This window comes from Harmonia axyridis, chromosome 1, assembly GCF_914767665.1.
Source record: "Harmonia axyridis chromosome 1, icHarAxyr1.1, whole genome shotgun sequence".
Classification (NCBI taxonomy): Eukaryota; Metazoa; Arthropoda; class Insecta; order Coleoptera; family Coccinellidae; genus Harmonia; species Harmonia axyridis.
The window spans coordinates 26,146,660-26,161,613 of record NC_059501.1 but is presented as its reverse complement, the minus strand read 5'-3'; the positions used below and the strand labels follow the sequence as shown (position 1 = coordinate 26,161,613).

General features: G+C 32.4%; 1 protein-coding gene across 1 annotated transcript in view; it reads left to right on the top strand.

The window, feature by feature from the left end:
- The first annotated feature begins 960 nt into the window (after positions 1 to 960).
- The window catches only part of LOC123671020 (zinc finger protein 711-like), a 49,482-nt gene continuing 35,488 nt past the window's right edge, over positions 961 to 14,954 (top strand). Inside the window, exon 1 of the mRNA XM_045604663.1 lies at positions 961 to 1,099. Coding sequence (XP_045460619.1) covers positions 1,062 to 1,099 — 38 coding nt within the window. The 5' untranslated portion in view covers positions 961 to 1,061. The remainder of the gene's footprint in view (positions 1,100 to 14,954) is intronic.

The window sequence follows — 14,954 nt, the reverse complement described above, 5'->3', positions numbered from 1 at the left end:
AGTACCAAACATGTTTGGAAACAGCTCATTTTTATTGATCTAAAAATGTAACAAACTACAGGGTGTTACATTCAAACCAATTGTCGCTAGACAATAAGTATTTTTGATAATATTGTTCATTTAACTAATAAAGAATGTTACACGTTACTTTATGAGCACACACAAAACTATTGTATTTTTGTCCACCCTGTACCAATTGGAATCAACATGTGATACATTTTTGGAATCAACTCACCTAGAGTAATCGGAGATTACTGAGACAAAGTGGTTCCATATAAAAAAATGACGGTGACGTCATTACTCGAAAGTAATTCACCCTGTATATTAGATTATTACTTTAAAATAGGGTAAATTTCAGGATTATTTTTTAAAATGGTCTGTTTAGCTAAAAATGAATTTGTTCCATACTTTACGGACACAGTGTATATACTCTTGTTAACTTGACGTTTCGTTTCAATAAATTTTGACATCTTAAACATTTCGGGGGGGTTTGAACCCCCAAAAGCCCCCCCCCCTGGCTACGCCCGTGAGAATAAATACATTTTGCTGCCAAGGTAGGAAACTCCTTACTTTGCTGCCTGACAAGAAAATTAATGATTTGCTGATTGATATATGTCTGCAAAATTAATATTTGCTGTCAATCGGAGAAATTTTTTTTTTAATTTATTCGTTATTATTAGAGATTCTTATGTCCCGCAGTGGACGCAGATGGTAGGGTGATGATTATATATTACTTCCATTCAATTTGGAGTTGTTAGTTTCCAATAAACTCCTTAAAATTAAAATGAAATATTCATTTAAAAAAATTTATTTGAATGTTTTAATCGCTTAGTTCGCAGAGCTTACGAAAGAAAGAACTAAGCAAAGAAAACCTTAACTTGTGTTAATAAGCGCTTTATCTCAAAACGATCCATAATTACAGTTTACTCCAGTAAATTATATGCGTGTATACGTTCTTAACCATTCCATTTGAAGAGTTGTTAGAGTATTCCAATAAACATCATGTTTACCCAGAAAAAAATGAGAATAATCATAATAGAGTTAAGATAGAATTGGAAGAAATGGAACAAGACTATGATAGGATATCATTTGACTATAAGTGAGTATTCATCTCTGGTTTGAACAACAAACTAATGAAATATTTCTAGAGTATCTTACTTGAATGAACCTGATATTTTCACTTTTTTAGGAACTATTTACATACACACCGGAAAAAATAGGGGAACGGGCAAAATCTCAACGAAGTTCATTTTCTTCTGAACCCTTCAGCCGATTTCAGAAATCATTTTTTTTATTTGTAGTTTGATTTCTCAGAACTATAACTACTCGAATGTCATCCTCAGCTACTTTGATTGTTGTTATATACAGAGGAGAACAAAAAAAAATGAAAAGTAACTAATTATTGACAACTCCCTTTGGTGTGAATTGTTGACAAACGAAAGTGTTTACGAACACTTCGTGTTGGCACGAAATCGTTGAGGAAAAATTAATCTTCAAATTAATTGAAACGAGATATGATTACTTCAAACTTACCCATTGCTTCATATGTTTTGAAGATGTTCTCTTTTTATTTATTGCGATATCTCAATTTTGAGTGGTTTCAGTACACTGAAAAAAAGTGTTAATTGTATTAAAGAATGGTAATAATCAAAATTGATGTTGAGCGTTTGCTGTTCGATGAATAATTCATTGGATACAAGAATTTTGAACATAATATGTTTTGGTTTATATTAACTACAAAACTACAAATTCTATGTTCTAAGCTAACATTATAGTAATGAATCAATACAATTAATTTTTTCATGGAACTTACATACATTTTCCGGTGTATCAATTTAATTTAACTTGAAGAGTTTTGCGATTCTATACATTTATTCTCGAAAAATAGTACCATATGAAGGGCTGAAATTTTTCTCAAATTCGAGAACTGTTGTGTTTCAAGCTACAAACATAAAAAATTGTTGCTGAAATCGGCCAAAGTATTCAAGGGAAAATGAACAACAAACTTCCTTGAAATATTTTCGGTTTCCCTAAATTTGCCTGTGTGTATATATTTTTTGAAGACACTGTATTATTTTTGGATGGTGATTGATTATTTTTTATTCCACAATGTTTTTCCACTCTAAAAATATTCAAAAATTCAGAGATTACTCGCAAATCAAAAACAAAAAGAATGATTTCTTTGAACAATGAGAAGTGTCCCAAAATTAATTTCAAATCAATAATGGTTCAAATTGAACTGGTACGATAATTATATAATTTTTAATGAATGGAAAGATGGCAAATAATCCTTGTGAAATATTTGGGTCACTTCAGATGCTAAGTTACCCAAACATAAAAATGAAAATAATAGTTTTAACGTCTGAAAATAAATATAAGAGAATAATATAACTTCAATAATAGGAATACTTTTTCCGGAATTGAAAATTTTCTGATTGCCATTATAAATTATTCTCTTATAAAGAAGCGAATTTGCAGGTAACAGATTATATGAAACAGCCTTTCAAGTCCAAAAATGTTGAAATTGTGTTTTCTCCTAACATCCTAAAAATGTCATTGTTCCTCTTAACAAATAACTTCTTTGATTCTAGCGTTCAGTATGCAATTGACGGGCAGTATTCTGAAGATATGGAGACCGAAGACGTAAAGACTGAAGATATAGATATTGTTGACCAGTACATTGATGAGAATGGAATAAAATTCTATTTGGTATTGGATATGAAACAGAAATGAAGAGAGATTATAGTTTCAATGAGAGAATTACTTTTGAAATTAAGTTATTGAGTAGTGAAGATGAACATTCTGATAAATATCAAACTAGGAATGATTTGGATGCTGTTCCTTCGAATGAACAAGAACAAGAATGTCTAGTATGTGAGTATACAACAAATGACAAGAGAAATCTAAACCGCATTATAATGTTGTTCATTTGAATAAGCGAAAACATCATTGTGAGTTTTGTGAGTTTTCTGCTGAACATAAGCAAGGACTTGAAATTCATATGAAGGCTGTTCATTTGAATAAACGAGAACATAGATGTAACCTGTGCAACTATGCTTCAGTTTATAAAGGGAACATCGAAAAGCATATAGTTGCAGTTCATTCGAATAAACGAGAACATATATGTCACCTGTGCAACTATACTTCAGCTTATACAAAGAACTTCAAAAGGCATATATATAGCTGGAGTTCATATGAAGGCTGTTCATTCGGATAAACGAGAACATAGATTTCACTCTGCAATTATGCTTCAGCTTATAAACATAACATGAAAAGGCATATAGATGCAGTTCATTTGAATAAACGAGAATATAAATATAAGTTTTGTGAGTATTCTGCTAAACATAAGCCAGGACTTGAAATTCATATAAAGGCTGTTCATTTGGATAAACGAGAACATAGATGTCACCTGTGCAACTATGCTTCAGCTTATAAAGGGAACATCGAAAAGTATGTAGTTGGAGTTCATTCGAATAAACGAGAACATAGATGTCACTTGTGCAACTATACTTCAGCTTATACAAAAAACCTTAAAAGGCATATAGCTGGAGTTCATTCGCATAAACAAGAACATGAATGTGAGTTTTGTGAGTATGCTGCTAAACATAAGGAAGTACTTGAAAAACAAATGAAGGCTGATCATTTGGATAAACTGGAACATAGATGTCACCTGTGCAAATTTGCTTCAGTTTATAAACATAACATGAAAAGGCATATAGATGCAGTTCATTTGAAGTAAGCAACTGAACAAAAGGGAGGAGTCGATAAGGATATGAATGTTATTCACTTGAATAAAAGAGAACATATGTGTTAACATATTTAACTACTCATACCCATAACCACACTCATACTCGCATACGAGTATGCTTCAGTTAAAAATAAGAGCCTCCGAAAACATATAAATATTATTCATTCGAATGAAAATAAATTAAATATCACCTATGTAACTTTACTGAGGTTGGTAACAAAATTGTCATGTGGAAAATGAGGAACTACCTCTAGTACCTGATGATATTGACGATTCAGAATTGAATAATTTGATCGTGACGAAAAATGTACCTGATCTACCTCTTAACAATCAGAGTGTGAATATCAACACTTGCAGAACATAATTAATTAATAGTTATTTTATCAAATTAATTCATAAGCAGTAATATTCTTAAATTAACGACCTAGTTTAAATATTTATTTTTATTTTAATTGAGTTGTGAACAACAATTTCTTCGTAATTAATTCATAAGCAGTAATGTTCTTAAATAAACGATCTATTTCAAATATTGTTTTTAATTTAATTAAGTTGATCAGTTGCCATCTGTGCCCAGTTTTAAAGTCACAAAGACAAATAATTTACAACAAATGATTTAATCGATGAGTGTAATGATTCCTGGGGTCACGAAGCTCCAAAATGTGACGCAAGGAAATGTATTCGACTCGCCGTAACAACCATTTTGGAAATGTGGTCTCCTTCTTGATAATGGTGGTTCCCTTGAAAAAATGAATGATATTGATAAACAATTGATACTTCGAAATAGGTTTTGTTATAGTATATCAAAAGTCACTTGAACTAGTCCATAAAAACGCTTGGCCAGATGTCTCTTTGAAGTGGATACCGCGATCTGCTAGATACCGGGGTTTATTTGAAAGTATTTTTAGGCGATAAATTCACCGGCTCCAAAAGAATTTCTGGAGACTTGGACAACCCTTGTAAAATCGAAATACTCAGCTTCCTCCAAGTGTCTTTGGATTTACTGTACCATCATATTTTCTCTTTTTTATATCTTGATTTCCAGGGGGTGGAGGAGTCTCCTCCTCTAAAATTCATTCAGTCTGTGCAAGCTCCGAGACTCTCAAAGGCTGAGATACAGGTGTTAGCAACTCTGATGACACATATTCTTGAAAAGTTTCATTGTTCTGAAAGAAAATATATAAGTGGTCTTAGTAAACCCAAATTTTAAGAAAAGTGCATTGTTTTGATCATGAACAAAATCACTTACAACAGTATTCACTTCATAATAATAATATAAAATTTTCTTCCTGGTGTTCCATATCTCCTCCTACCTCACATTGAAGGCCTTATTGTTCATCGAAGATGAGAAAATGTCATTGCATTCATAGTTTTTTGATATCAGTGCCCAGTCAGAACCTGGTTTTTGAATTTTTCTTCTTTATTTGGCCGCAAATTTTCCCCCCTCCATGCATAAGCTTTTCGAGGCATTTACCTCTGCTCTAATTTTTCTCGAACTCCGTTTTTTCAGGTGTGATTTTGGTGAGACATTCTCGAGCCAAAATCACGTAGGTGCTCCCTCACCGTAAGGATTATGCGTGTTTCATCCCGAGATCACTTTTGGACTCTTCAGTTAGGCAATCCAGCGATCTCTGCCTAAGACACCCTCCTACACCATCGTGTAGGGGTGACTCGGCTGCAACGCGGTGACGCTCATAAACCTGCCGGGGCCGTAGTAGAGTGGCTAGTAGACGCCCATAACGCCACCTCTCGTGCAAACAGAGTCATAACAGTATTATATTTGGTCCGACTTTTCATTTTGCTGAACATTTAGAATAGATATAATACCTTGAGTAATAACTGTCAATCGGAGAGATTTTTTTTTAATTTATTCCTTATTTTTAGGGAGTCTTATGTCCTGCAGTGGACGCGGATGGTAGGTTGATGATTATATATTTCTCCCATTCAATGCGGAGTTGTTAGTTTTCAATGAACTTCTTAAAGAGAAAATGAAACATTTATTTCAGAAAATTTATTTGAATATTTTACTCGCTTAGTTCGCAGAGCTTACGAAGGAAAGAACTAAACAAAGAAAACATTAACTTGTGTTGAAAAGCGCTTCATCCTATTCACAAAAAGATCCATAATTACATTTTACTTCAGTAAATTATATGCGTGTATAAGTTCTTAACCATTTCACTTGAGAAACTGCTTTTAGGATGAATTTTGTTGTAGCAGTATCAGTCGTATTCAGAATCAGAATAAATCTTTGAAAATATAAATGAAAAATGGAAATGGTAAAAAATTTCCATTTTTCATGAAATACTTCATATACCTGATTAATTTTCCGATTTGGCAACGTAGCTGCCAATTTGACGTAGCAGATTCGAGTATCTCAACGTCATATGAATATTCTTCGTGTTTACCCAGAAAAAATTAGAATAATCACAACAGAGTTAAGATTGGATTAGAAGAAATGGAACAAGATGATGCTAGGACATCATATGAGTGAGTATTATTATTATTATTTTATTGAACAACAAGCTAATGAAATATTTCTAGAGTAATTTACTTGAATGAATCTGAAGTTTTTCTTTTTTTAGGAACAATTCACATATAAATCGGCAAAATTAGGGGAACGGGCAAAATCTCAACGAGTTCATTTTCTCTTGAACCCTTTAGCTGATTTTAGCAATACTTTCTTTTGTTGTAGTTTGATTTCTCAGAAATATAACTACTTGAATGTCGTCCTCAGCTTCTTTGATTGTTGTTATACAGGGTGGCCACTTTTTCAATGGGATTGTATTGGTAACTTTTAAATCATAAGAGTTAGAAGGTCGGTCAAATGGAGAAAAAGTTGCATGCATAGAAGCATTATCAAGCAGTTCAAACAAATCGAGATTATCAGGGCCGGATTTCGAGATATCATAAGAAAAGTAAATTATGTCATTTTGATTTTTCTTTTTTTCCCACTTTATTTCAAATATTATCAAAAAATGTTACAGGAACTTTTTATTCGACAGTAAATTATCCTCAATTTGACGTAATCAGATTTCGTATGCAACGTTTCGTACTCTCTGGGCCACCCTCAACCTCATTTTTTTCAATACGGACCTGCATATTTTATGACATTTTTCGAAATAATTTTTAACGCTGAATTCAACGATATGTCATACAATGTCATTCAAAGTTGATTTTCAGGTGATTTTGACCCTCATCCAAATTTAATGGTGTTTATGTAAGAAAAAAAAAGTCTATTAACGATATCAATGTTCTGACCCAAATTCAATCGAACCCAGAAAAAAAATCGAGAACTTTGGCCAGTGAATGGAATTTTTCAAAAACTGCTGGTAATAAAATAGTCAAGAGACGCGAATACAATGATTTTAAATTTTAATACCAAGCCTTGCAAAAATTATATCGTAATGATCTCAAAATAAAGTTCGAATTTGTAATTTGTTTCAATAGTGATACCTCTCGAGAAAATTGAGAATGTTTTGGAAGGTATTCAAGGAGACCAAACAAGCAAATGTATAAGAAGTATGGGTTCCAGAACCGTAAAGTGCATTTTACAAAATGGTGGACTTTTCGAACACTTACTTCATTAATTTTCATTTACTTTCGAATAATCATTTCATTTTTTTTTCATTGAATGATACTTTCGTTTAATTATTATGAATTGAAATATTCAAATGATTATTATAAAAGAAGAACCAAGAAACCAGTATACTGGTTTCTTGCTTTGATTCTTATATGTTCCATTTAGTTCAAGATGGGTAAGTTGATTTTCTTATCGAAATTTATTGCATATTGCATATTGTTAATTAAACTAAATGAAGGTAATACAGATCCTACCCGAAGAAAATTGGATAAGGGTCAAAATCACCTGAAAATCTACTTTGAATGACATTGTATGATATATCGTTGAATTCAGCGTTAAAAGTTATTTCGAAAAATGTCATAAAATATGCAGGTCCGTATTGAAAAAAATGAGGTTGAGGGTGGCCCAGAGAGTACGAAACGTTGGATACGAAATTTGAATACGTCAAATTGAGGATAATTTACTGTCGAATAAAAAGTTCCTGTAACATTTTTTGATAATTTTTGAAATAAAGTGGGAAAAAAAGAAAAATCAAAATGACATAATTTACTTTTCTTATGATATCTCGAAAACCGGCCCTGATAATCTCGATTTGTTTGAACTGCTTGATAATGCTTCTAATCATGCAACTTTTTCTCCATTTGACCGACCTTCTAACTCTTATGGTTTAAAAGTTACCAATACAATCCCATTGAAAAAGTGGCCACCCTGTATACAGAGGAGAACAAAAAAAAAATGAAAAGGAATAAATTATTGACAACTCTCTTTGGTGTGAAGTGTGAACTGTTGACAAACGAAAGTGTTTACAAACACTTTCGTGTTGGCACGAAATCGAGGAGGAAAAACTACTCTTTACAATTAATCTTCAATTTGATCCAAATGAGATATGATTACTTCAAACTTAGACATTGCCTTATATTTTTTGAAGATGTTCTCTTTTTATTTATTGCGATATCTCAATTTCGAGTGGTTTCAGTAGGCAAAAAAAGTGTTTATTGTATTAAGGAATGGTAATTATCAATATTGAATTTTGAGCATAATATGTTTCGGTTTATATCAACTACTTTAGACAAATTCTATGTTATTGTTACAAAGTACAACTGATCGAATCTAAGTATATATAAAACCGCTTGCACATATACGTCAAACTTTAAACGTAAAATCACAGCCCAAACGGGACCATCTAGAGCAAAAATGACAAGAATAAGACCCCCCTCAAAATCGTCTGGAGATCCCGGGAAAAATCCCAAACCTTCGATTCTCCCCGCGGTTTTCGAGTATACGGGGTGTTTCGGATCATTTTGACATTTCAAGTCCCATATTTCTGTGGTATCTGTGGACAATTTGGCTGTCAGTGTCATGTTAATAATAAATATTCCATTTCGATATATGAAAGTTCTTGAAAAAGTTTGCAGTTTCCAAAATTGTTATTCAATATTTAAATAAATGCCGACAGATAAAATGCAAAGTCTTCGGCGAATCGAAAATTCGATAGATAGGTATTTGTCAAAATTTGGAAATGAACATTTATATCATCGAATGCATTTTCCTCAATTCAGGTTTGTTTTAAGTGTTTGTATTATTTGGAATTAATTGGATGAATGTTACTTTATTTCAGGAATTTTTCGTTTATTTTCCACAAACTATAAAACTACATTCCCTTTCGTGAAAATTTGAATTTATTGCGACAGAAGATGGAACTACCAAAGAGAACAGAAGCTTCATTCATCAATTCAGTCTTGGATTGGAGTAAAAGTTGTGCTACTATGAAACAGTATTAAACAGATAGAAACACTCCTTATAGATAATTCACAATTGGCTTTATTACTGGAAAAAAAGAGCCAAGTTAGTCAGATAACATTCAAAAGTTTCCATATGTTTTTTGAATATCTAAAATATACACTTTTACGACAGAGGAGTGCAAAAATATAAGTGACCACTCCGTTTTTGAAGAATTTGAGTGCAGTGCTGTTGAATTTATAATGAATAAGTCAAATCTTTCATACTAATAATTTCAACTATATATACCCTGTTATATTATTTTCCGCTCAACTGAAACATGTATTAATAAACCTTGGAAATTAGAGACTCTCAAACTTATAACCTGATTTCTCAAAAAGGTTTCACCAAGATAAGATATTATAGGTAATTGCTTATGAGGTAACATAGGCCATGGGTATTTGAAAGGCAAGTCTATTCATTATGTCTCTTTTTAGTTGGTTTATTATAGCTATACTGAATATTTCTAAAAATAACATTCACTTTAGATGTGAATTAATTCAATTTGGACTTATGCATCATATCATATATGACTATGAAATTGAGAAAGATATATTCTTCTAAATTCCATTATAAGTCTTTTGAATAGTACTTTGAAGATATTGATTTCAATAACGTATGGAATATATCAGTTGAAATACTAGTCAAAATGTTACGACAGAAATAAATCTTGAAGGATCATTCAGTATATGAAGAATTTTAAAATGGCAGTCACTTTCGAAATTGGTATCAATTTTCCAGCAATTCAATGAAGGTATAAAATACTTTAAAAAGTAGACTATTTATTGAAAATTTCCATGTCATGAATGAATGATCAAATTTGTATAAAAATGTAGATACCTACCTATTTGTTCACTAAAGTTTCCAATCTTTTAATCGTTATGGAAATAGGTGCTATATGGCCATTTCAGAAATGCTATCCTACTGATTTATTCATCTTTTCATTTTGGTAGAAATTAAATTATTCATTGATTCAGATCCAAAGTTAACATTTGAAAAAATCAAGTCAGATATCGAACCCACTAAAATGGGTCAATAGTATTGGCCGATACAATTTTAGAACCGATTTCAAATACTCAGTTCCTTTTGACTGAAGTAAAAATTGAACAATGATCTTTGTATCTTGAGATGAGTTTTGCACTTTTCTAGTGTTCAACAATGAGATAATTATTAAATTGACTCAAGAAATTAACAGAGTATGCTATATCAGGAGTAGTTAATACTGCTAAAGATGTTAATAAACCTATTAATTTCTTAGATGGTTCATCATTACAACTCTCTTTTGTTGAATTAAAATTCCATTTAGTTTTCACATGTTCACAATCAGACATGTTGAATTATTGCAATACATATTTGAAGAATATAATCGATAGCTTTACTACCTTTTCCATAATTTCTAGTAATATTCATCCCTAATCATTTTTTAGCTTCCCCTAATTTCTTTATCATAAAATTTTCTATCAGAAAATTCATTCAGAATTAACATTAGTTAAAACAAAAAAGTCATCCACGTACAATGCAACAATAGTAAGCCAGTTATTTTTTGATTTATGTAAACACTATGATCAGTTGTTGATCTTTTGAAACTTATATCTATCAAAATTTTATTTACTATATAGGACATAAATTGCCCTGTTTAATTCACTTCTGAGTAAAACCCAGAGCCACAAGTCTCGTTCTATAACATAGCATCAATACAATCTTCAGATACTAAAAAACTCCTTAGTTCGTCAGGAATTTCCAATAGGACCTTCAAATTGTTGCAATTATATTGTATTTCCTCACAAAATATGGAATAGAAGAATAATTTGCTGCTCAACTGAAAAATGTATTGATAAACCTTGGAAATGAGGGACTTCTTATAACCTGATTTCTCAGATATGGGTATAGGAAAGGTAGATCTATTATTCATTCTGCCTCTTTTCAGTTTGTTTATTACAGCTATACTGAATATTCCTAAAACAAAAATCTCACTGTAGGTCTTTTCATAGATCTTATCGAACGATTATGTAAATTCAATATTTGTCAAAACTGAAAATAAACATTGAATGCAATTTCTTTATTTCAGGTAGTATTTCTATTAATGAGTCAATTGAATAAATGTAACTTCATTTTAGGGCTCACAAGTAAATATCCAATGGAATGATAGCCCTTAAAATATATCTATTATTCATTTTGAATTGACTTACAAGAATATCAATATTTTCATCGGCAAGACATAAAATGACAAATTTTCTTTCAAAGTTGAAATTCAGAGAAAAATATGCTAATAATTGTCTATTGTAACTATTAAATAAACAAAAAAAAGGACCATAAAAAGGATTACAACTTAACTAACAAACATAAACTTTTTTTGTCAATTTTTCCCACCCAATCATCAATTAAATTTGGACTTATGCATCATACATGTCTCTATAAAGAAGAAATGTGCTAATTTAAAATCTTAATGTTGGGATTATATTATTATTCAATATTCTCTAAAAATTTTTTACAAACCTATAAGCATGAATAACTTTCTTGAAAGACTGACGCTCACATTTTGATTATTCATTTCTCCCAAATTCTTCAAAGAAAGAAATTGCCATTTCTGGAAAAATGAGATGTGAGAATTTGGTTGATATCGGTTATTTTTTATTCATTATTAAAGAATACAATATACGATTTATATTCGAACAAAATTTTAAGACATGCGTCTGAGTTTGACTGACAATTATGGTCATAGAGAAATCTTTGTTTATGGTTATGACTGCGTTCGGCAAATCCACACTAGGGATGGGCAAAGGTCAGAAAACTATCGATATCTATATATTGTATCGATATTTTCTGACACTATCGAAATATGTAAGAGTAAAATATCGATATATATCGCTGTGATATTTTGGTGTGAGAAAATTCTGTTAATTTGAATAAAGTTTTTCTATCATAGAGGATAATAATAAGATTCAGTGGAAAACGACATATTTAGTAGTTTGCTTCCATTTTTATGGAGTATTTTGTCCTCCTGAACATTCATAGGGACATTGATGTTGACGAGGACGCTGTGATTACAAGGTTCTCAAAGGGTTCAAAGTTTTGAAGACCAAATTAGATTTTGTGATGTAGTTGCCAATTGTCTTTTTTTTTTTCATATTAAACAATCTATTTTTTTTAATTTCTACCTGAATGGTTAAAACCCTGATAAGTAAATAATGGTATTATAATACAACAAATACATAAGGGTAAAACTTTTTTTGCGAAATTCGAGGCTCTATTGTAAAAAACTGGTTATATATTTATAATTCAAAGTATTGCCCATCGCTGGTCACTACTTTCTCCCATCTTTCGGACAGCGTACGAATTGAAAAAACTGGTCATCTTTTGAAGCGATCCACGAATCGATCCAAGTTTTTACTTCTTCATAAGATCGGAAGTGTTGTTCAGCCAGGCCATGTGCTATTGATTGAAACAAGTGATAGTCCGTGGGAGCAACGTCTGGAGAATACGTCGGGTAGGGTTGTGGGGTAGGAATTCCCATTTTAACGTTTCCAAGTATATCTTGATTACTTTCGCAACATGGGGTCGAGCATTGTCATGCAGTAAAATCAATTCATCTTCTCTCTCGTTGTATTGCGGCGGTTTATCTTTCAATGCTCGGTACAAACGCATTAATTGCGTTCGATAACGATCGCCTGTGATTCTTTCAGTCATAATATACTACGCCGAGCTGGTCCCACCAAATACTGAGCATGACCTTAGAACCGTGAATATTCGGTTTGGCCGTCGATGTGGAAGCATTGTCAGGATATCCTCATGATTTCATGCGCTTGGGATTATCGTAATGAACCCATTTTTCGTCTCCAGTCCCAATCCGATGCAGAAACCCCTTCCGTCTTTGTCTTGCAAGCAGCTGTTCACAAGTAAATAAACGTCGTTCAAACACCTCGCGGCTTCAACTCGTACCGCACCCAATTTCCTTGTTTCTGAGTCATTCCTATGACTTTCAGGCGTTTTGAAATGGCTTTTAGTGTCACTCCTATTGATCCTACAATTATTGTTGCGTTTGACATGAATCTTGATCAATTATTGCCTCCAATTCTGCATCTTCAAAAAACTTCTCTCTTCCACCGCGATGCTGGTCTTCGAAATCAAAATCACCATTCTTGAAGCGTTGAAACCACTCATCTATTTCTTTATTTATTTAATCAAACGGAACAAGCCATTTTACAGATGTACCAGAAAATAACTAAACCTAGACATAAACAATATCGTTGGTACGTTCTTCCACCAATATCGTTCTCACTATAGGTATTTGAAAGCATTCGATGAACCTCAGCCGCGGATTTTTTCATATTTTAGTAGAAAATTGAAACCTCCCGCAAATGACGAGAATTCGGCTCGTAAGCTAACATAGTTAGTCGTGAATAACTTTATGATGCAGACACAAATCGACCAACATGTCAATGGCGTTATGTTCACAAATACCTAAACTTATTGTATGACATCTACGATATATTTATTTCTCTAATTCTGTGGTTACTCCGTTCATTCTTCCACATCTTGTGGAACAAAATCGTGCGAGAATATATCAGAAAAGCACAGTTTTCATGGTTATATTTCATTATTATATGTTGGTACTCCGAACTTTCCGCCACGGCTTTATCCGCCAATTCATCAATTTGCCTTAAAAAAAATCAGTTCTGCCAGCCAACATTTTTCAAGCCAAACATCACTAAATGATATTTATGGATATATTTCATTAATTTCAATAAGAATGCAATTAGAGAATTAGAGAAAATAATATATAATACTCGAACAGAAGGCTCATTCTACCACTCGTTCATTCAAAAACTCGCCACGTGGCTCGTTTTTGAATTTTGAACTCGTGGAAGAATATCAATGCCTTCTTACTTGTATTATAAATAACTATTCTACTACCACTTACCGTTACAGCCATCTATTGCAAAACGGCGGACGCAAAGTTGTACGCCTTATATAAATATTCATATGAATATCTAAATATAAATATTTTTGAGAGGTAAGGCTTGATATCGGTATAATCTGGGATTTGATCCCATAGAAATACTCGAAGCCCATAACGGCGAACCCCCTCAAAATTGAAGGCTAGGACCGCCCTTGATTTGTCGTCATGGAAAGTTATTTGCATCAAATATTTTCATGTGAACAAGGGCCAAACGGTATGTTCTAGGAAAAAAAATCATACAGAATTCCACCCTAGAATCAGCATAGTATACCGAGTGAATCGTCTGAAATCAGCTAACGATACAAGGTTTCCGAAAAAATCTTTTATTTTCTAGAGGGATACCCAGTGAAGGATCTACCGGCATAGTGACGGGGTCCAAGGGGCGGAGCCCCTTCGGCGAGCAGAGCGAGTCTAAGTATATATAAAACCGCTTGCACATATACGTCAAACTTTAAACGTAAAATCACAGCCCAAACGGGACCATCTAGAGCAAAAATGACAAGAATAAGACCCCCCTCAAAATCGTCTGGAGATCCCGGGAAAAATCCCAAACCTTCGATTCTCCCCGCGGTTTTCGAGTATACGGGGTGTTTCGGATCATTTTGACATTTCGAGTCCCATATTTCTGTGGTATCTGTGGACAATTTGACTGTCAGTGTCATGTTAATAATAAATATTCCATTTCGATATATGAAAGTTCTTGAAAAAGTTTGCAGTTTCCAAAATTGTTATTCAATATTTAAATAAATGCCGACAGATAAAATGCAAAGTTTTCGGCGAATCGAAAATTCGATAGATATTTGTCAAAATATCAATTCAGGTTTGTTTTAAGTGTTTGTATCATTCAATTGGATATGAATGTTACTTTTTTCAGGAATTTTTCGTTTATT